Raw genomic sequence first — 26,943 nt, 5'->3', positions numbered from 1 at the left:
TTGCAAAGATGTATTTAAAGAACGAGCTACATAAATACTACAGTACTATTAAGAAAAATAAATGATCTTTCTTAATCACTTATAATTGATATTTAGATGGTGAAACATCAAATTATAGTGTAGAAATTATAGGTGCACTTCAATAATTTGAAAAAGATCTCTCACATTGAAAACAATAACCTATTATAAAAGTTATGAATTTGTTAATCAGTTCATCGTTTAAACTTAGTGTTCCTACATAGGAGTAGTACATATCACCACCAACGTGGGTTGTGGTGTAGTGTGGATAAGACCGCTCCATCCTTAATCAGAGGTCGAGGGTGTTGGGAGCGATATCACCTTAATGAGCCCTGCAACGCGCTATCCAGATTAGTCGGGGCTCCAATGCGGGCACCGAACACCGAATGAAAACCCCCCAAAAAAAAGTACATATCACCGCTATCATCAACACAAAAAAAATGTGCAACCATTAATACAAACTTTTTCTAATTCATAGTCTTAATCAGTTTTCTCCTTCATATCTTTTAATTAGGATTTTCTCTTACCAGGATGGTAAGTATCAGTTAGAATAGCAATAGATAAGACAATAAGTCATTTACAATCCAACTGATCAATATACATCACCTTTTTAAATAATTCGATAATTAGTTACTATTTTGACTAACTGTTTAAAATCAATGATCAAATTCTTAAAAAATTTAAACCAAAATCGACTAAATTTGAAGAACCGAACTAATTTTGTTCAAACCGATTTTTAATTTTTTGATTTTTAGGTCCGTTTATAATTTGATCTTTCATAATTCTGCCTAGAAGTTTCTGCACATGTTGAGTATCATCTCTGTCTGTCCCTTTTCTCGTAATGTAAGTTTCATAAAGAATTATTTTGAAGAACAAATTTAATTATTACTAAGGAAAATTAAAAGATCTTTTATAATCACTTATAATTGCTATTAAAAGGGAAACATCAAGTTATATTGTAAAATTATGGATGCAACTCAATTTGTTTTTAAAAATAAAAACTTATAATAAAACCTATAAGACCATAACCTTTGTAAAAAATAGGACTTTCCCATTCGACTTCATTCAAGGGGTCGTTTGATTGGGAAAGAGTTATTCCGGAATAATAATTTCGAGATTAGTTATCTGATTATATATATGAGATTACTTATTCCATCACTATAGTATGAATGACGGGATAAATAATTTCGGAACTAAATTATACCTCCAATCAAATACGGAATAAAATAATCTCACATTTTATTCCAATACTATTATATCTTATACCTGACACCAAACAACTAAAATTAGTTTTCCCAGCTAGTACATAGTAAGTACATACTAACTCTAAGCACTCATTAAAAATGTGAAACAACTACTAGGCACTTTTTCTAATCTATAGTAGTCAAACACATTAATCCCCAACGTCCTTTTTAATGAAAACTTTCTTTAACGATGAGTTGTAACGCAATATAATTAAAATAGCTGCAATTAAGGCAATAAGTTATTTACAATCCAATCCAACTTATCAATATTCTGCATAAATTTTTTAAATAGTTCGTTATTTTGATATTATTGTTGTTAATTGAAATATTGAAGTTTTAAAATCAAAATCTTTTTTTTTTGAAAAGAAAAGAAAAAGTAAAAAATAAATGATCAAGATTGAAACTAAAGAACCGAATTAATTCAATTCATTTTGATTTCCAATTTTTCATTTTTTATGCCTGCCTATAATTTGATCTTCTAAAAGTACATGCCTCTCATTTTTAGTTTTAATATTTTTTTTTTCAAAAAAAATCTCCTTACTACATACTGAGTACCATCTTGATCTGTTTTCTTCTTATTTGTTAGTATAACTTTTCACAAACGTACAAATGTAAATTTAAAGAATAAACTTAACAATTATTCTCAAAAATTAAATGATCTGTTATAATCATTTTGTAATTGATATCAAAAGGGTGAAATTATCATAGTGTAGAATTATGGGTGCATATCAATGTCAGATGGGAAAATTTTGAGTCATAGACTAATAGTATGATTGATATGCATAATTAGTGATGACACTGTACTAAGTAAATCGATTGGTTTTAACATTGATGTTCACACTAGACGTGGATTAAACAAATTGAGTTTAAAATTAGATTGATGTTTACTGAATGTAGTAGTATCTTCCCATTTACCAGTAAAAGTATTATTTCAAGTCTAAAGTCGGATCCAGTATTTCAAATTTGTGGATTTTTAATATAATAAATAAAATTGAAAAAAAATTAAATGGAAAAAAAGAAACTTGGGTTCAAACTCACAATCAACAGTAACATGACATGCATCTCCGGCGTGCCCCTCCTACCACTAAGCTATCTCATTACATTGTTATGGATTCTCACTATTAATATTTAAATCTATTGAGATTTTTTCTAATATAATTATAAACCTTATGATATGAAAACCCCCGCCCGCTACCATAAATCCGCTCTAGTTCAAGTCGTATACAGAGTAGGCTTCATATCTCGCTCATGTTTGAGACACATATTACTAACATGGGCTGTGGTGTAGCGGATGAGGCTGCTCCACCCTTAACCCGAGGTAGAAGGTTCAACCCTGGACATGGAGAAAACTCTGTTGAGAGCGCCACCCTCCGAATGGGCCCTACCCGACCCGAATTCGAATTAATCGGGCTCCAATACGAGTACCGAATACCGAATACCAAATGAGAAACCCCCCCAAAAAAAAGACACTAGGTTGATATTTTAGTTTATGTGCACCTGTCTGCAATATGTACGGGAGAAGTAGAACAAGCCAAAACACACACACACATTTTTTTTCTAAAATAATGTAAGAAGCCAATTGTTTTTAATGAAATTGAGCTTAAATGAATTGATTTGTAAAGGAGATTCTCAGTAAGTTAATTAGTTGACTACCTAAATTTTTATCTTATTAGTAAGAATTTGATTCTTTACTTTGTAATCTCCTCCGTGATTTTCCCTGTCCCCTATCCCGTTTTTGGTCTTAAAAAAAGAGATGAATTGATTTGAGAAGGCCCAGTTAGAAGCCCAAAACTGAATTCAGATGAATTGATTTTAGGAAGCCCAAATATATAAACAATTCGGATCCTCCAGCATAACCCGATTCCCCTTTCGGAGCAATATTTCACTACTTTCCAATTTCAATGTATTGGGGTTAGCTAGGGCTTCTGCATAGTACTGAAGGCACAACAATGGCGTTTTGGTGTAGAATGAAGAATTCCAAAATCAAAACTCTATCAATTCACCTAAAGAGGTGTTATTTTCAATGCAATGTTTCCAATTCGCTCATTGCCAATGCCTCACAGCCTTCAATTCGAGTTGTCGGTAACTCTAGCTTAATTATCCCGAAGAGTCCGTTCGGATTATCGCAGAGTGTTAGGTGTTTCGCTGCACCTGTACAAGTAACTAATTAGTTTGGATCATGTAGTTATTTTATGTCCATAGATACGCACATGATAGTTAATGAGTGTGATTGGTTTGGCAGGCGAAGACGAAGAAAGAAGAGAAGGAATCGAGTGGTCCGAGATTGAATGGCGAAATCACTGCAGATGTTGTTAGACTTGTCTCTGAAGAAGGTGATTTTATAATGAACTTCATCTCTTCTTTTTACTTTTGTCATTGTTGTTTTCTATTTGTTTCATGGATATAAAGGTCGAAGTTTTACGAAGCAAGATGCTAAGTTCGTCATAGTATTGTGTTGTAGCACAGTATATAGTGTGCTAAATGGCACCCAAGGGTGTGGCCTAGTGGTCAATAAATGGGGTCGAGACGAAAACATGAGATCTCGTGTTAAATCTCAGCAGAGACAAAAACTCTAGTTGTTTTCTTCCCATATCTCCTAGCTTGTGAGGTGCGAGAAAGCTGGCCCAGATAACACGGTTAATAAAAAAATATGATTTGCTTAATGTTGAGAAGAAGACATGATTTTTGTGGAATTTGATTTCCAAATTTCATTACGGTTGTCATATCTGATGTAATCTCGAGAAATATCTCTCTTTGGAAAACTCAGAAAGATAATTAAATAGACAAAGTTCTATGCGGTGTGGATATGTTACCAGCATATCAATAACTAGAATACTCATTTTGGCATGTTATGACTAAAGTTGCTTAATGGTACAAGAAGTTTTGTGTGATTATGGATTAAGCAGGATAGAATCGTTTGACCACTTGTTTGTTATACTACACGGAGCAGATTCAGAAAGAACACTTTAGTTGCTTTATTTTCTTAATTGGCATGGCTGAAATCATAGCAAAGCTTTTTTGCAGAGAACCTAGATATCAGCAAGAGTTTGGTGCTGGGTTAACATGTCCAGGAGGTTGAAAGCTTAATGAACATTTACACAACTCTTTATACACCACAGAAAATATTAAAATGTGTTGCAAAATTGTTGGATGCTCTAATACATCACAAGCATTAGATATAGTATTTAAAGCATTGTTGCTTTCGAAATTCTGGACCAAGCAAAGGACTCCGTTCATCAAGTTTGAGATACTCTTTGCCTCTGAATTCTCCGAATTACAAAACCAGTAACCATATGAACCTGAAATATGAACTGTAAAGTCAAATCTTAAAGAGATTGAAATGGGAATAAATCATTGTAAACAATCAATTCTAACCTATTCACCAAAAAAAAATAAAAAACAATCTATTCTGAGCTGCCCATAAAACTCAGCATATTTTTGCTTTGCCTAGACTTTTGTGTCGACAACACTGTTACCTAGCTATCTGTAGACATACATAATATGTTCATAGCCTTTTCATTGTAAACTTTTCTTGTACTACCCTGCTTTAAATTCTGTTCGAAAATATAATAAGTGGAAGCTTTAGTTTTGGTTTTGAATTTTCTCCCTTTGTATGTAAGATGAGAAGAAGCAAGGGAGCTTTAGTACTATGGGTTTAATTCAAGCAGTTCGCAATGTTCTAACTGTCATACTCGTGCCTCAGAATTCAGTGTTGCATTAATTGCTATTAAATGATATTTGATACTTTCCCATTTTTTCCTTTCACGTCTCATTCATTGCATTTTTGCAGGTCATCGCATAGTGTCAGTACGCGAAGCTTTGGAACTTGCAAGAAGTCTCAACCTTGATTTGGTGGAGGTAAAGAAGTGTTAATCATGAAACTAGTTACAGTAACAAGAGCGATACTATGATAGGAAATTGTACTAGGATAAACTAACACATGCGATGCATTAGTGCTTATTATAACATGACACCCCAATGAGTAAAATAAACTTTCTTTCCAAAGACCTTGTTACCTCGGTATGTGATGACTGAGCAAGTTTGTCATGTTGATTGATAACGCTCAAATTACACTCTTGAATGGGTGTAAGCGATCGTTGTCAATACAATAAACCAACTTAGGTTGGGGTCGAATCCACGAGGAGTGAAAACATGGAATTCAAAACTCAAAGAGTGTTGATAGTCTACTAAAAGGTGACCCGTAATGTGAATGAAACAAACATAAATATAAAATGGGAGAATTAGTTTGAACGTGTTTATAATGACAATTACTTCGCTTTTAGAGTGCTATCTTGATGTTGAACAAAGCTAAGAGTGAATTCAATTGGGAATAGGCCTTGGGGTTACGCAATTTTAGGTGTGGGTTCATGCATGGGTACTTGATATTGATAATTTATTCAAATTCAGCTAAGACTCATGATAGGGTAGATGTTGAATTGGGAATAGGCCTTGGGGTTACGCAATTTTAGGTGTGGGTTCATGCATGGGTACTTGATGTTGCTAATTTATTCAAATTCAGCTAAGAGTCATGATAGGGTAGACTTAAAGGTATTGATGCCAATCTTTCAATTACGACACTAAATTTCACAAATGGGTTCTTTCAAACACCTCTCAAGTGTGACAATTTTACACATCTACTGCCTCAATTGACATCCTTATGTCTAAGAGATGTCATTGAATGAAATGATTCAAGTTATTGGTTGCATTTATTCCTCACCCATATCCCCTCTTTCAAGGATGACATGGGTTCAAGGGTGGTTATGGTTTGCAACCCCCAACTCTTAATTAAATCATGGAATAAATGCAACACCCATCACAAATAACTAATTAGGAGAATAAATAGCTAACACCCATGCACTAACCACATCCTATTCAAGCATAATCCCAAGATTAGAATTAGCTACTCCTAGACAAAAAAGGTAGAGATATACCAAATTTATCATTGATTTCATCCATGAGAAATAAAGAGAATGTAGTTTCAAGCTTGTAGTTTCAATAAATCTTCAATGGAAAATCACTAATTCTTCTTTGGGAATCACTCACATATATTCTTCACTCAAGACTAGTACAATATTGTTTCTAAGATGAAAAGATAGTGATAAGATGAAAGATAGAAGCTAAGTCTTGAAAATGAACTAAAAGCCCTCTTTTAAGCTCCAATTCCACATTTGCCAAAATTTAGAAAAATGACTCTTGCTTTTGATCTGCTTGGGCAAGATCAAGCAGGAATGAGACTATCCGGGAGAAGGTGGGAGTGGCTTCGGTGGAGGACAAGATGCGGGAAGTTCGGTTGAGATGGTTTGGACATGTGATGAAAAGGGGCATGGATACCCCAGTTCGTTGGTGTGAGAGCTAGCTTTGGATAATTTCAGGCGAGGTAGGGGTAGGCCGAAGAAATACTGGAAAAAGAGAGGTGATTAGACGTGACATGGAGCAGTTACAACTTACTGAGGACATGACCCTAGATGGGAAGGTATGAAGGACACGAATTAGGTTAGATGGCTAGTACATGTGGGTGGGTTGTAGTTAGCAGTTAGAAGAGCTTTGGGGTAGCCGGGCCGGTAGTCTTAGGGTTAGGTCCATAGGTTGGAGCTGCTAGTAGGAGAGTATGGGGGTGGGGGTGCCTTTGGTTCGTTAGTGTAGGGGTATTACTTTGTGGGTGTCTTATTTCTGTTATTCCATCTTGTTTCATGGTTTATTACGAATGTGTTTACTATTCTTTGTATTGAGCCAGGGGTCAATTGGAAACAACCTTGCTACTTCTCCGGAGGTAGTGGTATGGCCTGCGTACATTTTACCCTCCCCAGACCCCACAACCCACAATGTGGGAATACACTGGGTTTGTTGTTGTTGCTCTTGATCTGCTTGAGCAGATGGAGATGTCGAGCAGGTGGAAAGCGGATGCAAAACAGATGGCTCTTTTCTTTCACATTTGGCCTCTTGTTGATTTGAATGACTTGCTCATCTTCCCTTTTCAACTTTTACCTACACAAATGAGCATTAAGTAAGAGATTAACGTCAAATCAATGGAAAAACATGTTAATTTACGCTTAAAAGGTGCTAGCAAGTCGTCAAATTGACGACTTATCATTGATCTTGCTTGCTTCTTGTTGATAGGACAGTGTCTCCCTATACCATTCTTCTCTTTACTGAATTCTGCACTGTTCATTTCATGTATTGTATTACTCAATTCTGTACTCGTCATTTCTGATTTCATGTCAAGCAGCTCAATATGCATTTAACTGGTGGTAACAAGAAAAATCATAAAGAACTGATTTTATCAACCTGGTGGATTTTGTTTTGGTTTAGTTGTCAACCATCTGCAATAGACACTAAAAACTCCATTATTTAGAATTTCCTATTAATTTGATTCGTTGCAATTTTTGGGTCTTGTCTACATAGGTCGTTGTTGGGTCTTGTCTACATAGGTTGTTGGCGAAATGTGACTGATATCTGTTCATACACTGAATAAGATGATTGCTAAGAGAAGATTCGAGTGTAAAAATGTCTAGCTTGTAGAAAACAAAGGACCTGTTGTTGTTGAAAGAAATATGAAATGTGACTGATATCTGTTCATACTTCATATGCTGTATTTTAACTTGGGTTTTGTGATTTTGCAGGTGTCAGGGAAAGCCAAACCACCTGTCTGCAAAATTATGGACTATCACAAAGAAAAATATCAACAAGAATTAAAAGAGAATGCTAAAAAAAGCAAGGCACGTTCTACATTCATAATGCCTGTGCTTTTGCGGTGTTGCTAGCATCAGTTAATTGGTGTTTTATGTTGTATCTGTTTCGATCATTTAACGTCAAAATTATACGAATGTGGTGTTGATAGTGAAGTTAAAATAAAATTGTTTAAGCTTGAAAGCTTACCACGTCTAGTTGAAGTATGACTTTTTTAGTCTGGTGGAGTCAGAGTTGAAGCTACCTCCATTATTTTGGTTCAAGCTAATTCCTTAAAGTCAAGTGACCTCAAGAAGATCCGCTTGTTCAGATACTATATCTTTAATGATGATATTCATACTTGGATGTATGTCTATATTTATGAAAAGCAGGTGTATTTGTAAATTTGATGGTAATCTCTCCCTATCACTTAGAATCTGATCTTGGAAGTATAGTATTCTTACTGTCGGCAATTTTGACTTAAGTTAAATTTATACATAGGATGTCTACTAGAAATTGCAGTATTAGCATAATCTGGACATCTTTTGAGGTCACATAAGCCTCTCAGATGCATAACTGCTTCCATGATGTTGAAAGTTGGTATGTATGATTAAAACTGTAATTAGTGATCAGAATAAATAGTAGTATTTATCAGAAAAATAACATAAATAATAATAGTTCTTAACCTCTGGATGTCAAAACCCATGTTCAACTGCGGTGCAATTTTGACTTTCTACAGAGTAACCTCCAACAGTCCTGTGCATAAATGGTGTTTCCTTCTCGATGTTTTGTTTTCCTTGTGATAATAAGCAAGAATCAAGTAGAACTGGCATGCATACAAATCAGATGTGAAGGGACACCGTGCAGTGGTTAACAAGCCCTTTGCCTCTGTTTTAATTAGTTATTTTTAATACTTGATTTTTCTTGTAATATTTTGCAGTCTGAGTTAACTTTGAAGAAGGGAAGTTGTAAAGAAGTCCGATTTGTTGGTAAAATTGTAAGTCTCTTGCTTGTTTTTTTCTTTTATAGCATTCCTATGAGCTATCTTGATTTTTCAGATCCAGTTCCTTGCACATGACTACACTACAATAGAACTAAGCGTAAGACTTAAACAGCACACAAAAAAAGGTATTTCTTACCAGGTTTCATATTGGATTAATGATTTAAGTTTATTGGTTTTGGGTAGTTGATTACTTGAGTAAAAGAAACTTAAAAAGGATACCTACCTTTTGAGGAAAATAAAATCATGTAAGCACACCAAATAATTGAAAATTGTTTGAGATTCTGGAGCTCTTAGTTACAATGCGTTAAACTAATTGTGGGATTTTTTTATTTGTTTTAAATTTGGGGTAAAGGAAGGGGAATGGGGAGGGGTTTACAACGTGGGGAATCGAAACAGGGTGGGAGTTCAGGTAACTAACCAGCTAAGCTACTAAAATTCTCCTAATTGTGGGATCTATGTTTTCTTTAATGCAGGAAAAGAAAGACTTGCAAATTAAAGCAGATACAGTTAAACGAATGATGGAGCGTGGCTATCGGGTGAAGGTACTTGCTTAGCCTATAAAATCCTCCTCCCCCCACCAAACACCTCCTCCTCTCCCCCCCCCCCCCCCCCCCCCACACCCCCACACACACACACAAGAAAAAAACCTCCCAATGCTGTTTTTCCTTGTCTGGCTGCATGAGTGCTCATTTTTTTTTTTGCATCATGTTTATGTTCTAAGAAACTTTGCTAATAAACAAAGGTATCTTTTTTTTTCTTTTTTTGGGGTGGGGGTGGGACTTTGATCTAGCAATCTAGCAGAAAGAGTGGAACACGTGATGTGTGTGTATTGCGCACACATCATGAGTTCAAATCATGCCATAAATAAAACTTGTATTTAACTGCAGAAGGGTAGAGGGACGGCCCATTATCCACAGAGTTTCTAACTATGCTTCACCAAACCTCGGGGATTTGTCGATTATAGAAAAACATAAATGGTCTGTTGTTGAATGATCAATTTTAATTCATTAAAGGAAAAGAACAAGCGAGGAAAATAGCCCCTCATTCTCACTCGTGCTTCAAGCCTTCAACATATTCTTTGTGGCTCACAAAAGGTAGAAGATCTTATTTAATTTGTTAGGTAAAAGCTTGAAGATAATCAGTTGATTTAATTTGCTTTTCTGATCAGATCAATAAGAGTAATATTTTAACATGTAGTGCTGATATTTAACTCCAATCTCATTGAAATATGCAAGATAGGAGGTGATGGACCGCACACAATTTATGCGCTTTAATTTGCTTAACCTAGAGATGAAAATTTGAAGACCATCACATGCTCTAAGATGTCCTTTTTTGTGCATGTCTAAAGCATTTAAAACTTTAAGGTTGACAGGCTGGTTTGGTAATACAACGACCTACCCAATGTAATCCAACCGGGGGGTGGGGTGTCTGGGGAGGTAGGATATACGAGACCTTACCCCTATCATACCCTGTGGTTTGGCAATTCCTCCAAATGAATTTGCTGAGTTTAACTCAATCTACTTGCATATGTTTCTTGGATTTTTCTGAAATATATTAAAGCCGCTTTTAGGTAGATGCTGGTTTTGACTACTTTTTTCTATTTGATATCTTCTGTGACGATCATTATGTGGCTGAGCCAGTCCATTGGAAAATTAGGGTGCATCATAAGCAACCTGGACGGGTCTTCTGATGTTTGCTTGAAGCTTGGCTTCAAGAAAGTTCATTAAATTGCCTTTGTTTTGTGAGAAATCTAAACCAGCTTTGGAAATTGATTTTTGAGGATGATTGCCAGCAATGTTTTTTCCTAAAGCAGATTATATGTTGATTGCAAGAGAATGTATATTTGGTTCTCCATTTTTTCAAATGTACCATACAAATATAATGAATTATGATCCTTTGCATTCCTGAACAGTGTACAGCCATGTCCATGGGCAATGAAGTCGAGGATCTGGGAGCAGTGCTATCCCGTTTCTCTCCCCTGGTATGATATACTGGTATTCTATTTGTAACTTCCTGTGTGAAGCTATTGTTAATTGGTGTTTTATTATTTTGTTCTGTGCATGGGATGGGTGTTGTTTTCTTTAGATTGAAGACGTTGCCTATGTTGAAAGTGGACCAAGAGTGGAGAAAAGGCAGGCATATGTTGTTGTCAGGCATGTTAAGTTTGGTCCATCAAAAAAAGGCTCGGGAAAGAAAGCGTCAAAGGAATACAAGACTGCCATCTCTTCTGATGAATCAGCATCAGTAGAACCTGAAAGTCAAAAATGTGATGCTTCTGAATCTAGCATTGAAAGTGATGATGATAGCTGTCTGGAAGAAATGACTGATGAAGATCTTGATGGCGCCAGATCAGATTGGAGAGTCTCCGGTGCAAATGGTGATTCTGAAAAGGTTTTCGATTTTGCAGAGGGAGAAAAGGTGGGTGCTAAAAGACTAGGTTCTGCAAATGTTATTTCAGATTTTGCAAGCATGAGATCTGCACATGATTCTTCTCGAACTGGAGCAGCTGTGCCTTTGTCTCGAGGGCAAAGCAAAGAAACAGGAAACACGTTGCAGTGTTCATCAGGGGAAGAAAATAGGTATAGAAGAGATCCAAGTTCGAGGAGTACAAAGATAGAAGACACCCGATTTGATATAGGAAGGCAACTATCATTGGACAGGAGTACCTTGTCACATACTAAAGACCTTGGATCTCAGTTGCTGAGGAAATCTCCTCTTAATGGGTCCTCTCCCGAGCAACATTTTTCTCAGTCTAGTGTTCCAAGTTCTCCATCCTCTGGTTTTGGTATTTTTAGCTCTCCACAAGCAGACAGGACTCAGGACAAGGAAAACAATGTTGCTACACAAAATAGGTACAAGAAAAGTGAGCAGTTCAATTCTGGAAGGAACTCCAGTGCTTCTGATCCCAGAGGTTTACCTATGGCTAATGCTCAAGCTAGAAGACCAGATCTTGGTAGGAGGGATGGTCAAGGGAAATACCCGATCTTTGGTAACAGCGCCAACATGAAGCCAAACCACAACTCAGAGACTCAACGCTAAGTTGCAGAAATGACGTGACGTGCTTCCAAATTTTGTTTCTACATTTTGAGCAGAGCAAATAATCTGATATACACATTATATATTGAGGGGATGCATTTGACATACAACATCTCGGCTGATTTTCTCTTTTACCATGTCAGCCACGCTCGGAAGTCAGAGCTCTGGAGTTGTCTGGTACGACATTCATTCTTTTGAATATTCAGGATTTCTTGGTGACATGTTATAGGAGAACAGAGAGATGTAGGAGTTGTAATAAAAAGATTTGTTATTGTTGTGTCAAAATATCAAATTTTGGAATTGATTAGCGTACCAGTGGACCTCGGGGCCTCAAAACCGGTGGGTGCATGCTGGTCCTCCTCATCAATTTGTTTGTAATTCAATACGTTAAACATTATGTCTAATGTCTATTGATATCTATGTTAGAGAGGCAATGAAACAATCTTCCTCTTTTTCAAATTAGCTATATTACTTTTAGTTTTCCCTTGATGCTGCCACCATTCTAAAAGTATTTTTTTTTATCTCAATACATGCTTTTAGAATCAATTCTATGATAGTGTGTGAACTCTCTTATACCGGTTGATATTAATGCAATTTAAAGTTTTTTTTTTTGCTCTTTTTGATATGGTTATTCAATAATTATGTATTGAAGGGAAAGATATTTTGACAAAGATATGTCTGCCATTGTCAAGCCCTAACATAATGTATTTGGGGTGATGGGTCTTTCAAAACGTTCAAATACTTGTTAATGTTGACCGGACACGTACTTTGTAAAGTTTACTAAATTGCTCCTCTTAGGATAGTTTGATTGGAAAATAGTTATCTTGGAATAATTAATTTCGGGATAACTTATTCCACCACCATGATGTAAATGGTGAGATAAGTTATCCCGGTATTAATTAATTCCTCCAACCAAACATGAGATAGAATAATCTTTCATTTTATTTCGGGATTACTTGTCCCCTATACCTCATACCAAACGGACTCGTAAAGTTTATTTTTTAATTGTCTTTTCTTATTAAGTGAAATTTAATAAAGATAAAATGAAGATTATATCATTAAATAGTTACTAAATAAAGAAACATGACATTCTTTTTGATACGAATCAAAAGGAAAATGATACATTAAATGGAACGAAGAGAGTATTATTTACACATGATAAATAAACACTTGATATGACAATTAATACGACAAGTAAAAGCGGTACAAACAGAAGGTAGATACAAAATGTTTACGATGAAAAATTGTGGCCAAAAGGACTTTTTCTATTAATAATTGATTCGTAGTTTTTAAGTTTGATTTTAATAATTTGTTACAAGTTTCAATACGATAAATTTTGATTCAATTCAATAATTAGAAAGGGAGAAGTAAGAGCAACGCTAGAAAAAATAGTTAAAATATCTTTTTTATTGAAACAACAAATAAAATATGTATCAAAAAATATTACTACTACTACTACATGTTTTCTTTATTTTTATTTTACCCTTTTCACTAGGCACAATCTATCGTAAGCAGCAAGAAACAAACAGAGTTAAAACCGTAAAAGGAAAAAAGGGAAAGGGCAAAATAGTAAAAAGGAAGTGCATTTGCACTTTGCAGTGTGTGAGGTTTATCAGAGCATTGTTGAGTTTCTTTCTTTGTTTTTCAGTCTCTCTCTCTCTCTCTCTCTCTCTCTCTCTCTCTCTCTCTTTCAGATTTCTTCTCCTCCAAAGAAAGAAAGAAAGAAAGAAGATGACTCAAGATGTTGAGATGGCGGAGCAAGCTCCTCCTTCCAATTCCGTTACATCTGCTTCCCCTTCCGTCTTCCACCGTAAGTACAATTTGATATGGTCTAATTAACCCTAGTTAGATTTTCATCTTTTGGATATGCTTATTTTGACTAAATATTTATGGGTTTTCGATTTCATAAATTAATTTTAGGGTTTTGGGTTAGGGTTTTTTTTTTGGGGCGGGTTCAATTTGATAGATCGGAGTTGGTTTTCTGAAGAGGAAAAAATGTTGGGTTTTTTTTTTTTGAGGTATTTTGGGTGATTGTTGTTTATTCAGATTTGAAGGAGATAGCATCATTGATTGAGACTGGGGCATATGCTCGTGAAGTGAGGAGGATTTCGAGAGCTGTGAGGCTGACTATGGTACTCAGGAAGAAGCTAAAGGTTTCTTCACTATTTGCTTTCCTCAATTTTTTTCTACTACCTGGATCCGACCTGCATTCCCGACTTTCTTCCTTCCTACCCAAGGTAATCTCTGAAGCTTTTTTTTCCATGGCTAAGCTAATTTTATTAAATTATTTGGCATCATTTGGTTTGTTAAAGTACGAAAGCATCACTGGACGTACCATCTCTAGATAGTGAGCTAACCTAGATAATGCAATTATGTGTTTACACGCAGATTTGGTCCTTGTATCCATGTTTGGCAATCTTTGGTCTTTTTTTCCTAGTCTAGGAGTGTTGTTTTATTTAGCAAGATATGTATGCCAGTAGAAAATACAGAGGAGAACCTCCAGTCTTACCAAATTATATGGACTTACCGCAAAATGAAAAGAAACCCAAATTATAAATTATTAGGTATTGAATGGAATTGCTCCATTTTAACCAAAATACATATTGAGGTATCATATAGAAGATACTAACTATTTTGGGATTGTGGACTAGTAGTAGTAGGTATTGTTTTTCCAACGCACCAGAGTTTCTCCAGGACTTGTGGAGCATTGCTTGAAATTTGTCTGGAGGTTGGTGGAATAATTGAATGCAGTTCACTTTCATTTAGGTTCACAGAGTTCAGAATACTCTTGATAGTTTCTCCTTAGCAGCAAGCGAAACAGTAAATGAGCTTCCGATGGAACATTTTGAATATGGTAGAGTGATGTATGTGATGTTGGTTGCCTATTGGTTCTTTGTTTAAATCATGTTCTTCTCACAGGAAGACGAACATGATATGGAAGTTGATACTGCATCATCTGGAACCCCGACACCAGTCAAGCATCCTTTGCCAGAGATTGAGATCTATTGCTACTTGCTTGTTTTGATTTTCTTAATTGATCAGAAGAAATACAATGAGGTGGGATACAGTTGCATGTTCTATTTCATATTAACTTTTTTCATGTTAAGGTGGTGCTTTCATTGAATTACAAAATAGTAATGGTCTACTTTCAGGCTAAGGCGTGCTCCTCAGCAAGCATTGCTCGTCTGAAAACTGTGAACAGGAGGACTGTTGATGTATTAGCATCTAGGCTTTACTACTACTACTCTCTGTGTTATGAACTTACTGGTGATCTTGCCGAAATTCGAGGGTGAGTCTCAGTTCTAAATTATTTAAGCTCTCACGTAACATCTTTGCCATGTCATGAGAACAGGCTTACCAAATGAGACATTGGCGAAGAGAGTACTGAGCTAACTCTGATCTCCCTTATGCTGCATACTTTATGCTTCTATTTTGATTTTTCTGACTTCTCTCTGATTTGAACTTATAATTTACCAACAGTAATCTCCTCGCATTGCACCGTATTGCAACATTACGTCGTGATGAGTTGGGTCAGGTTCGTTAATATTTTGGAGCTTTGGGTGCCTCTTTGTATTTTAGATATGATGTTTTGTACTGATACAAGGATTATGGGTGCAGGAAACACTTCTTAATCTTCTACTGCGTAATTATCTTCACTACAACTTGTACGATCAAGCAGAGAAATTGAGGTCAAAGGCTCCCCATTTTGAAGCTCATTCAAATCAGCAGGTAATTTTCCAAACAATTCCCGTCTTCCCTGTGTTCATCTGTTTTTTAAGATCCATTATTGTTAATTCGTTATCCACCATAGTGTTAGGTTTAGAATTTAATGATAACTGCTGTATTATTGGGAATGCTCATTCTAGATTGATATCAGTATATTTTTGAGATCAGCGCAAGGATCTGTGTCAATTTCAACTTTTGAGCCGGCTTGATTTAGTGGTAGCTCAACTTGATTTTAGCAGTTATTGATTATTCACTTGCTCATTTCAATTTTAGTTGTTGTAATTTGCTCAAAGAGTTCGTCCAAAAATGTTTGTTCTTGCAAATTGATTGTTCACTTGCTCATTTCAATTTTTATTGTTGTAATTTGCTCAAAGAATTTGTCTAAAATGTCTGTTCTTGCAAATTGATCCTTTTTACTAATGTCTCTTCTTTCCCATATCCGTATCCTTCAGTTCTGCCGATACCTCTTTTACCTTGGAAAGATCAGAACAATCCAGTTGGAATACACTGATGCTAAAGAATCTCTTCTTCAAGCTGCTCGTAAAGCTCCTCAGGCTGCTCTTGGTTTCCGAGTTCAATGCAATAAATGGGCTATTATTGTCCGGTTATTGCTTGGAGAGATTCCAGAAAGGACTGTTTTTATGCAGAAAGGCATGGAAAAAGCACTAAGGCCATACTTTGAGCTGACAAATGTACGTATTACACTATTAAACTAAAAAACTTTGTTTTTGTGGATGAAGGTTGACTTAATTGGATTTGTTCATCTTGGAAAAAGGGTAGCTAAGATTTCTTTGCATGTCTTTTGGGTTTATTTCTTTGCATATTTGGAGAGATATCCATTTTGCCTCTCTGTGTAGAAGCAGACCCTGGTGGTACGTGTGGCTAGATTTATATCTTTAACAATATGTGGCATATTGCAGTATATCATTTGATGCATTTTTTGTAGCATGATTTTCAAGTCCTATGAAAGCATCTTTTTCTTAGGATAGATCTTATTAACTTGCACAGTATACCAAATACGTGTGTGAACCGTTGTGAGACCTGTCTGCTGTGGGGGGAACATTGACTGGCCTTTTTTTGTGTGTGGGGGGGGGGGGGGGAGCAGGTGATTGCCAGTGCTCCTGCTTTTAGGAGGACTGTCCCTCTTTCCTCTGGGCTGTGGCTCTTTTTCATCTATCCCCTATCAAATACTGAATTATATGGAATGATTCTTGTTGGCTTTCAGGCTGTTCGCATTGGAGATCTAGAGCTATTTAGGAATGTTGCTGACAAGTTCTCCAGCACTTTCAGTTCTGATCGAACCAATAATTTGATTGTGAGACTCCGTCATAATGTCATTAGGACTGGGCTACGCAACATCAGCATCTCATACTCTCGGATCTCACTGACTGATGTTGCTAAAAAACTGAGGTTGGATTCTCCAAACCCCGTGGCTGATGCCGAGAGTATCGTGTCCAAAGCAATTCGAGATGGTGCAATTGATGCCACATTGGATCATGCTAATGGATGGATGGTATCAAAGGAGACTGGAGATATTTACTCCACAAATGAGCCTCAAATTGCCTTTAACTCAAGAATTGCTTTCTGTCTTAATATGCATAATGAGGCTGTCCGAGCTCTTCGATTCCCTCCAAACTCCCACAAGGAGAAAGAAAGTGCTGAGAAGAGGCGAGAGAGACAACAGCAAGAACAAGAGCTTGCTCAACACATAGCTGAAGAGGATGATGACGACTTTTGAAAGAGTTGATGACCAGGAGGAGCATCATGAGATGCTCAAGGATGATGAATGCCTTTTTAAAGACTTGCCTGTTATTCAAAATTTGGTTGTTGAACCTTGTCCATGGTTTAAACCGATGTGTCTCAATTTTCATTTGCTCTTGGCCTTCTAGATTCTATAATAGGTTTCTTGATCAATGAGTTGCTATTTTGTTTTAAAAAAATATTTACTGCCGGATCCTGATCTCGTTGTTTTTCTCCAACTGGTTTTTGTTTTGTCCAATCATTTAAGAGAAAAGTTGCTATCCTTGAATTTTCAAATGAGGGACTAGAAATTTCTTTCCATGTGACTGTCATGGAACTAACTAGTTCATCATCATCATAGAAAAGTGTTGGATGTGTAGTATGAGTCGACTACTCAATTCTATTTCAGAAGAATTGTGAATCATGCTTGGGAGGAGGTAGCACGCATCAATGGAATTATGTTGGAGAATTAGATTCAGAATTCATTGTCAGTGTAACTTCGGATATTAAATTTTCCTGCTTTATATGCAATTTGGCTACTAAACATAAATTAATAATATTGTCTTCTTTTTTGTATTTGTATTAGTACTATAAATTCCTTTTCGTTTGCTTTTTTTCACGTAAAAGATGATGAATCCATGCGCTTGGCCAAAAGGAAAAGCGATTTCTTAGTTCTCAATAAACGAATTTCAAACTCAGCTCATTGTTTGTGGATACATATTCTCTCTTATGCTTGCTGCCAATGCAAGCCATCCAACCATTCCACTCTATTAAAATCAAAATAATCAATTGTCAATGCTGAGTGAGTAACAAATCAGACAAGTGAGTACGTAATACCTAGATAATAAATATAATTTTTTTTTTTTTTTTCTTTTAATAACACACAATTAAGGAAGGTTTGTACTTTCTTTTTTAGGGGAGGGGAGCACAAGAACCAATAAATGTAATGTGCTTTACTTTTAACCTTTTCCATTTAATAATTACACGTAAGTTCAATTACTTTAATTTTTTCTCTGTATATAAGCTTATTTGCTTTTCAGCATCTGACAACATCCTGTACTTCAACCATGGCCTTTTTAATTGTTGCATCCGTTTTCTATATTGCAATGTTTGTTGTTTTGATTTCTCAGGTTTTCTTTAAAATGAATCAAGACACTAAGGTTGAAGATCACTTAGCTCCTTCTGTATATGACTGCTCAGTTGATCCTTCTGTTTTGCAAGGTATCTTCATCCATCTTCCTACATCTATAGAATGTTCATGTTACATGCCTCGTTTACAGTTCTACGCAAATATTTGATACATCTAGTGATGGTTTTTACAAATTTTTAGCATATCTTACTCATGTCACACCCATTCCACACGGATATGTTAAGGCATATGAAGGATCCCATACACCACATATTACAAGCTACTAATATCTTTATGTTCTATATCACAATTTATATGTACTTTCTTTAGACTAGTTGTTCTAATTAGTTGAATTTGGTGGTTAAAGTTTTGCATGTCCAACTAACTAGTAGAGTAATATTTTGAAACTAGATTTGAAGGAGATAGCATCATTGATTGAGAGTGGAGCATATACAAGTGAAGTGAGGAAGATATACAGGGCTATGAGATCGACCATGAAACTCAGGAGCAAACTAAAGGCTTCAGTACTCTCTGCTTTCCTGAACTATGCTCTTGCCCCTGGTTCTGAGGTCCATGCACGCCTATCTTCGTACCTGCTTCAGGTATATTACTACTCAAATAGCATTTTGAATGTTTAACCCTGTGTATAAACATATAATCCACAATGTTCTACCTGCCTTTTATGCTCATAGGGCCATAATTAGTTTCTCAAGCCTTTGTCATTGTCAGTCAATTAGGTAGGACCTGAGGCCTCCTATGAATTCGTAAATCTATGGACCAAGTCTCAACAAAAGAATGTAGCCTGTGGACTTTGAATTTCATTTTTAGAAGAGGAATACAAGCATAATAGCTATAATGCCTATGGGATTATTGGTAGGACAACGATAGAGTTATTTATCTGGCATCTTAAAGCTGAATATTGTCAAATATGAGTGGATACCTATGTAGTTGTATCATGTATTACATATTGATAAGTAGCGCTCTGTGAATTGTTATGCTTTTTACCACAGGATAGGCATGATGACTCCCAAGTTGATGTGGAAATTCCTGCAACAGATGCCAAATATCTGGTGCCTGAACTCGAAATCTATTGCTGCTTGCTTGTTCTAGTATTTCTGATTGATCAGAAGAAATACAATGAGGTGAGGCAAATGGGCTGTGCCTTTTACTCGGTCTCACTTTCGTAAGGATATCTCTGCGTAAACATCATGGAATTACTGAGTATTCGTCTTATCTTCAGGCTAAGGCTTGTTCCTCTGAAAGCATTGTTCGTCTAAAAAGTATGAATAGTATAACTGCTGATGTTCTTGCATCAAGACTTTACTTCTACCACTCTTTAAGTTACGAACTTGCTGATGATCTTGCTGAAATCCGAAGGTAATTTCGTTCAAATTTTTATTTTTGCCCTATTACTAATGTTACTTCTCCAGAGGTAGTGGTATGGACTGCGTACATTTCACCCTCTCCAGACCTCACTGGTTTTGTTGTTGTTGTTTCCCTATTACTAATGTGCTGTATGTAATAGAAGCTCTTCTGTACTGACAGTAACTTGCTTGCTTTGTACCGGAGTGCAACAGTACGCCATAATAAGTTGAGTCAGGTTTGTGAAATATTGCATCATGTCTTTGGTATTTGTTCTATACTGAAAAATGTTATAACTTGTGGCTGGTTTATGAACTTATGCCACAGGAGACACTTCTTAATCTGTTACTTCGAAATTATCTTCGCTACAACTTGTATGATCAAGCAGAAAAATTTCGTTCAAAGGCCCAGCAAGCCGAAGCTCTTTCTAACCAACAGGTATGTTGTCTAAACCAGCCTTCCTTTTAACACGTCGTAGCAGGTAACATGTCCTCACTATGGTTTCCCTTACCAGCGTTGCCTTCTTTTCTTTACAGTTTTGTAGATACCTCTTCTATCAGGGAAAGATAAAGACAATTCAGTTGGAGTATACAGATGCCAAAGATTGTCTTCTTCAAGCTGCCCGGAAAGGTCCAACAACTGCTGTTGGTTTCCAAATACAATGCAATAAGTGGGCTATTATAGTCCATTTATTGCTTGGAGAGATCCCAGAGAGGACTGTTTTTACACAGAGAAGAATGGAGAAAGCATTGAGACCATACTTTGAGCTGACATATGTGAGTATTGAATGATCACACTGGAGAATACTTGGTGGGACTTAATGAAACCCCTTACAAACCGAAACACTTAGTTGTAAGCTGGAAAAATAACTCCAAAATGAAAATCAGCTCGTGCCATTTAGCTTAATGTGGCACATTGATAAGCGTTAACAAACGGATAATTATCTCCTTATGTGGTGGTCTTGGGTTAATCCTCACATCATGAGTTAATTTTTGGATCTAAGTTGAGCCCAAGGCACATCTATTTTACTTTGTATTAGAGTCAAGACTCATTCCTATTTATGGTTTACCTAGTGTTGGGCTCCCATATTATGTTGTTCACACTTCAAAAATCCACTTGGTTTGGGAGGGACGGAGGTTTTTGTGAGAGTCTTAACATTAGCTGGTGGAATGAGTTGTCTCGTTATATAGCTTTGGACAGTTCTCACTTCATAAGCTAACTTTTGAGGTTGAGTTACTTTTGAGGTTGAGTTAGACGTTGGCGTATAAATAACCTGATTATTGTAATATTTGTCTTTGCAGGCTATTCGTGTCGGAGATCTAGAGTTATTTAGAACAGTAGCTGAGAAATTTTCCAGCACATTCAGCCAAGACAGAACAAGTAACTTGATTATCAGACTCAGGCATAATGTCATTAGGACAGGGCTCCGGAACATCAGCGTCTCGTACTCTCGTATTTCACTGGCTGACATTGCCAAGAAACTAAACATGGATTCTGATAATCCAGTTGGTGATGCTGAGTACATTGTAGCCAAAGCAATTCGAGATGGTGCTATTGATGCCACATTGGACCATGCCAATGGATGGTTGGTATCAAAGGCAACTGCAGATGTTTACTCCACAAATGAGCCTCAAATTGCTTTCGACTCAAGAATTGTCTTCTGCCTTACTATGCACAATGAGGCTCTTCGTGCTCTTCGATTTCCACAAGATTTGAGAAACAAAGAAAGTGTAGCAACGTAGACAAAGGCTTTTAATAGAATCAAACTCTTGTAAATTATCATTTGAATTTAAGTCACATATACTGACAATGTACTACGGTATCAATGCAATTTAACTAGATACATTAGGTTGTTATTGTATGGTATAGGTTATCATGAAAATTCATGCATTGCCAGCGCACAGAATATAAACGCTTATTTTTTAAAAATTTCAAGTAATTATTACCAACTAACAACGCGTTTCAAATTTTATTCCTAGAAAGAATTTCAGATGAAATTTTATTTACTCGACTCCTTGTGAAATATTCATAAAGGTACAAGTATAACATCATTTCCGTTAAGATGAGGAAAAAAATGGAAAAATTAGAGAAGAGAATGATATTGCTAGCATCAAGGGCTCTACGATGCAGAGTAGAAAATTAGAAAATTTTGTTTACTCGAACAAATGCAATTGTCTAGCAAGTACGCATGACCCAAAATGAAACCAGTAATTACCTATTGCACACCATTTTCAGTATATCATTGAAATAAAATATACAGAAAGTACTTGTCTATTTTGGTTACTGTCATGCGAGGTAGCAAATTTGACAAGTACCCTTCAGCTAGTTTGCAAAAATATGCTCTTCATCCTTACTTCGTTCATCAGCTTGGGCCAGAGGTACACTGGATTCAACTAGCTGAACTCAAACCAAAAGACTTGACGATAGTGCTAACCCTTTCGGCAAAAGTTCTGGAAGTTATCTTCTTGCCAGGAACATGAAATGGATTCGACACAGCATCAACATATGCGGCATGAAATTTCCTGAAGAACTGTGAATAATTTCCACCAAAAAAAGATTTAAGCAGGCTGCTATGCTAAAGGCTGATTATCACATACATGATATAGAAATTAGATATCTGGAACATAATGTGCTTCAACGGTATTTTTTCAAAATACAGTCACTGCTATCATTCAAACAAAGTATCCCAAGTTTCCTTCATCCCAGTTTTCACGTAGAGGTACCATATTTAACCAATCTGGAGGATTAAATTATCTCTTTTGCAGTTGTTTATTCTGTGATGATAACAGTGCTTTTGTGTTTTACATTGGAAGACTGGATGTCCATTCTTTTTGTGCCATAAGATACATTAATGTAGTTTTGCGTACCAGGGTGGAAGACTGACCCTTGGGCAAGTGGCAAACTGGTCAACCTGGGAACTAGATTGTCTTAGTTAAAACGTTGGTATACTCCGGTTCTATGTTTTTCTTCATAATTTTTTCCTAACTGCAGTGATTAGTAAGAATGTGATAACAGTGATTAGCAAGCATGTGATAACAGTAATATTCATGAGGTCTCTAGTTCAATTCCCAACGACACAAAAATACTAGGTGATTTCTTCCTATCCGTCCAAGCATTGGTATGCTGGTGGAAGGTAGCAGGTACCCCGTGTGCACAATTATAGAAACAAAAGTTATATCCTATCATTGCTTCACTGTGCTAAACATAGGGGAATTATGCCTAAAGTTTTCCAATTTTGGGAAATATGTAATGTTTATATTTTTCAAAAAAGAAAAAAAGAAATAGATAATGTTTAGATGAAAGTACTTTAACAGCACACTGTGATAAAGAAACCTATCCTAATGATCATTCCGTTCTATTCCAAGATATCATTTAATAAAAATGGTTCTGACTTTTTTCTCCACAGACAACCACACACACGTAACATCCACTTGATTCTGTTGAACAAGACTGAATGGTCTCAAACTACAAAGAGTAGAATACTGTGAACAATGATAATATCTGAGAAGCTCTCATCAAAGAGTTACCAAGGACAAGTCATCAAATATGACAAGATGCATTACTAAAGGATCTGAGACACAAGAGTCGTCTGTTTGTACACATATTTAGCTGTCTATTTGCAGACTATACCTAAATGGATCGAGACATTTTTCAGATATCTGTCACAAGCAATAAAGAACGAAAAAAATCCTCCCACTAATATACAAATCATTTCAGAACCCAAGTAAGACGAACAATTCCACTTCTGTCAGATTTTTATCAACCTTGGATCACTAACTTTACTACTTTAAACCGGAAATGCATTATGCCTCAATAGGAGCGGATATATTGGTTTCGAACAGAGAAAGAGGCAGTAAATCAATGAATGTAAGTATAAACTAGGAGAGAATCAGCACTTACATTTCTCACATCGGCATCTCTAACATCAAGATCTGTTGTTACCAATATAAGTTTCACTTTTGTATTAGTCAAATAACCATACCTGCAACATATTATCAGATATATTATACATGGTGGAAGACAAGGTTAAATGTCAATGATCTTATATATTCACAAAGGCTACGTTAAATGGATTCTGTACTACAGTTCTTATTCTTGTGTATCTGCAGGCTGCAGCTATTCATTGGTTGTGGGCTACATTCAATGTAAGCAAGATTTTGGTGAATTTTAAAATTTCAATATGAAACAGCCAAATCACGCCACACACATTTTACGCAGATATATCAAGGAAAATCAAGAGCTTATGTAACACAGCCCAAAATATCATACCACCAACTGCACCAACTCTGAACCACCAAAAAAAGAGTGTCTCTGTGAAGAGAGATTAAGAGTCTTTACTCACACTTTGTAGTTTTCAGTTGGATATAGCAAGCCAAGAAATGTCTCGTTCAGAGTGGGGCTGGATTTTTTTGGATTGTTCACTGTAATAAACAACAGATCAGTTTTCAAAAAGTAACAATTCTAACTGAGTGTTGATATCAATATGTGTTCAATTAAGCAAAATTCTAAGGAAAATAATAAGTGTCTAGAATATATACAAGTCCACAAACTACAATTAAGCAATAGGAACTCTATAACACAATCCCATTATCCTGGGCTTCAGAGTAAATCCTCTTTTCTCCTATTAAAGAGCAAAGATTCGTTCACGAAAACAAGATGTCTGATAGGTCAAGTAGCAGGCAGTGAAACGGTTGGTCGATAGTTGTCTGACAGTCTAATTTTCTCTGGTAAACCAAGACTTTAGTCATGAAGCCATAAATAGGTCAGAATCATGGTTATGTTTAGAATAAACAGCTCCATTTGAGCAGCTTACTTTTAGTTTCCACATAATACAACACAAACATCAAATCTAACAAGAACTGTATGCCTTGACAAGAGACCTAACATAGTAAAGTCTTTGCTGCCCTTCAGTAATGTAAGATCTAATAGTGGTCCATTTTGGAGACTATCTAACAATACTCCCCAGCTGCTATTCATTGTCCGAGTAGTTTGACTTCTTCTTTCCCATTTAGTAATTGGAGTATCAGACTTGACATTTCAAAAGGATGGTCTCTTTTTTCCCCTTTAGTTTCCAGATAAGTACAAAGCATGGTATCTGGAGAAAGTTTCAACTCATATGCTACTTTCCAATTTTTTTTCCACTGCGATCACACCTTATTGGACTATTCAAGAAGGAAAGTTTCCCGATTATGTTTTATATTGCTGCGATTTAATTGCATTTTACCAGAGATAATCAAATTGAAAAAGCAGAAATTCAAAAACAAAAGAAAGACAGCCTCTTTAGTCTCACAAATGCAGATATCCTTATCATTCTACCCTTTTCAGATCCAGATCTTATTGAAAGTACTTTGCTTTACAATCTAAGGAAGAATCTTCAGACTGAATAAAACTAACTAGCTATGACTGGCTCTAAATATACACATTTTGCCTTAATAAAAGCTCTAAGTATAATAGCGCAGATCTTTCCAAATCCTTCCAACCATAGATAGGAATCAAGTGTAAATTTTCTAATAATAGTAGCTAAACTAAGCTCTTTTCTTATAGCTAAAATCAAGTAGTGCAAAATTTTATCAGATCAAATGACACTAAAACTATTAAGTAGATCAGAAGATTAATGGTGAGAAATGGAAACCTCTTTCGTCAACAACATCAAGGGAGCAATGAACAATGTGATGAAGCTTTAGGACATCATCTGCTTCTGTAAAGCTCTGTATGTATAGCGGATTGTTCTGTCCCCAATCCCAATCACACACAAAAAAATAGTAAAAATCGCGAAGCTCTATATTTTATAATTAAATTATTGAACGAAGAAAGAGAGAGAAGTTGAAGTACCTGGTGACCGACGACGGCAACGCAAACGATCATCTTCTCCGATCACCGGAAAGTAGAAATTTACAGTGTTCGCACCGGTGCGAATTTGGTAATTCTAAAACGATAAAACAATGTATTACTCCTCCCTGTTTTATTTTAACAGGAAAAATCAATTTATTTATCTTAAATCACCATTTTTATTTAAATATTTTAAATATTTTTATGCATTTTCAATGTGCAAGATATTTTATTATGAAATTTCAATTTCTTAATTTTCTCATTGTATATGTACATTCAAAAAAATTATAAGCTTTATTTTTTCGATTTTAATCAATAAAAATGTAGTAGTATAACAGTTTCTTTTTTTTGTTTAAAAATTTAACTTTTTGAATTGTTTGGACCTGCATTACTTGAAACTTTTTTGAAGTTTTATACGGAAAAGTCTTAGAAATTCAAAAACGAGTCTAAGCCAATTTTTTTAAAAATTAAATATTTATAGATTACATTTCTAAAATATGATCAGATTTTAGGGTTAAATAAATATTCGAAGTAAAGTTTTTAATTTAATATAAAATTTATGTTTAACTGCTAATTGAATAAATACAATAATTTTACTTTTTTAATTAATATTTTTCTTAGAAGATAGTCAAAGAAAAACACTAAAACAGAAGGAAGGGGACTGTAATATATCCTTCTTTCTTGCAATTATTATTTCTCTTATTCTTTCTCATGGTCTTCCCATTTTAATTTTTTTTTTTTTTTTTTTACACCCGGTATTCGATATCTTCTTTGAAGCTTCGATTAATTTGAATCGCGCATCATAGGGTTATTCTGAAGGTGACGCTACTAACAGAATTGTGAAGTAGTCCCACATTACACCACAATTCATATTGGTACCTATGTATATCACCCTCTTGAGAATAATTTTGTTGTACTTAAAGTTATCGCTCAAGAATAGTAGATAAATCACCTATTTAAAATAGTTAACATATTAATAAAAAGAATGAAATAATATAATTTGATATAACTATAGAAAATTTTTGCCATTAATTAAAACCAAATGAACTCTTTGATTCCCTATTTGGTCAAATAATATACTTAACTTGAATTTCGTAGCAAAATTGTTTTGCTTGTTCCAATCTTTTAAGAAAAGCATTATACTTTTTTCAACAGAAGAGATATTCTAACTGGACATTTAAAATAATAAT

The 26,943-nt window shown here is 35.5% G+C and overlaps 3 protein-coding genes and 1 non-coding gene across 8 annotated transcripts; 2 read left to right on the top strand and 2 right to left on the bottom strand.

Moving 5' to 3' along the window:
- The first annotated feature begins 2,805 nt into the window (after positions 1-2,805).
- Positions 2,806-12,452, top strand: LOC107840588 (translation initiation factor IF3-1, mitochondrial). The gene is made up of 8 exons (XM_016684495.2): positions 2,806-3,421; positions 3,505-3,595; positions 5,053-5,120; positions 7,883-7,978; positions 8,869-8,925; positions 9,405-9,473; positions 10,844-10,912; positions 11,017-12,452. Exons 1-8 carry the CDS (start codon positions 3,212-3,214, stop codon positions 11,968-11,970), a joined length of 1,614 nt encoding a protein of 537 aa, XP_016539981.1. The 5' UTR covers positions 2,806-3,211; the 3' UTR covers positions 11,971-12,452.
- LOC124886904 lies at positions 10,121-10,228 on the bottom strand. The gene has a single exon (XR_007044305.1). It is a non-coding gene; the product is annotated as a small nucleolar RNA snoR97 (small nucleolar RNA).
- Positions 12,453-13,425: 973 nt separating the features above from the next.
- Positions 13,426-21,765, top strand: LOC107840586 (probable 26S proteasome non-ATPase regulatory subunit 3). Of its 5 annotated transcripts, none has more exons than XM_016684494.2 (9): positions 17,855-18,376; positions 18,564-18,654; positions 18,974-19,164; positions 19,573-19,704; positions 19,803-19,939; positions 20,108-20,162; positions 20,252-20,362; positions 20,461-20,700; positions 21,226-21,765. In XM_016684494.2, the coding sequence occupies exons 2-9, from the start codon at positions 18,576-18,578 to the stop codon at positions 21,664-21,666; spliced, it is 1,386 nt and encodes a 461-aa protein (XP_016539980.1). In that variant the 5' UTR covers positions 17,855-18,376; positions 18,564-18,575; the 3' UTR covers positions 21,667-21,765. The 5 variants fall into 5 exon arrangements, with proteins under 5 accessions (XP_016539979.1, XP_016539977.1, XP_016539980.1 ...); XM_047395225.1 differs by having other exon boundaries at positions 17,855-18,419; XM_016684493.2 differs by lacking the exons at positions 17,855-18,376; positions 18,564-18,654 and adding an exon at positions 13,426-13,777.
- A 242-nt stretch (positions 21,766-22,007) lies between these two features.
- LOC107840585 (trafficking protein particle complex subunit 2-like protein) lies at positions 22,008-26,017 on the bottom strand. The gene is made up of 5 exons (XM_016684490.2): positions 25,757-26,017; positions 25,557-25,653; positions 24,267-24,345; positions 23,825-23,906; positions 22,008-22,454 (listed from the first exon to the last, which is right to left on the bottom strand). Exons 1-5 carry the CDS (start codon positions 25,787-25,789, stop codon positions 22,314-22,316), a joined length of 432 nt encoding a protein of 143 aa, XP_016539976.1. The 5' UTR covers positions 25,790-26,017; the 3' UTR covers positions 22,008-22,313.
- Positions 26,018-26,943: the final 926 nt, after the last annotated feature.

Source organism: Capsicum annuum, chromosome 8 (assembly GCF_002878395.1).
Source record: "Capsicum annuum cultivar UCD-10X-F1 chromosome 8, UCD10Xv1.1, whole genome shotgun sequence".
NCBI lineage: Eukaryota > Viridiplantae > Streptophyta > Magnoliopsida > Solanales > Solanaceae > Capsicum > Capsicum annuum.
The sequence above is the reverse complement of the archived record's forward strand: the minus strand, read 5'-3'. Positions and strand labels throughout refer to the sequence as shown.

Excerpts from the sequence above, each read along its gene's own strand:
- LOC107840586 (XM_016684491.2), top strand. The coding sequence starts at position 13,699 with ATGACTCAAGATGTTGAGATGGCGGAGCAAGCTCCTCCTTCCAATTCC. Across the intron at positions 15,503-15,585 it reads GTCGTGATGAGTTGGGTCAG|GAAACACTTCTTAATCTTCT; the intron begins GTTCGTTAATAT and ends TTATGGGTGCAG. Across the intron at positions 16,386-16,918 it reads CATACTTTGAGCTGACAAAT|GCTGTTCGCATTGGAGATCT; the intron begins GTACGTATTACA and ends GTTGGCTTTCAG.
- LOC107840588 (XM_016684495.2), top strand. The coding sequence starts at position 3,212 with ATGGCGTTTTGGTGTAGAATGAAGAATTCCAAAATCAAAACTCTATCA. Across the intron at positions 5,121-7,882 it reads TCAACCTTGATTTGGTGGAG|GTGTCAGGGAAAGCCAAACC; the intron begins GTAAAGAAGTGT and ends GTGATTTTGCAG. Across the intron at positions 10,913-11,016 it reads TATCCCGTTTCTCTCCCCTG|ATTGAAGACGTTGCCTATGT; the intron begins GTATGATATACT and ends TGTTTTCTTTAG.
- LOC107840585 (XM_016684490.2), bottom strand. The coding sequence starts at position 25,789 with ATGATCGTTTGCGTTGCCGTCGTCGGTCACCAG. Across the intron at positions 24,346-25,556 it reads TGATGTTGTTGACGAAAGAG|TGAACAATCCAAAAAAATCC; the intron begins GTTTCCATTTCT and ends TGTTTATTACAG. Across the intron at positions 23,907-24,266 it reads CCAACTGAAAACTACAAAGT|GTATGGTTATTTGACTAATA; the intron begins GTGAGTAAAGAC and ends AATATGTTGCAG.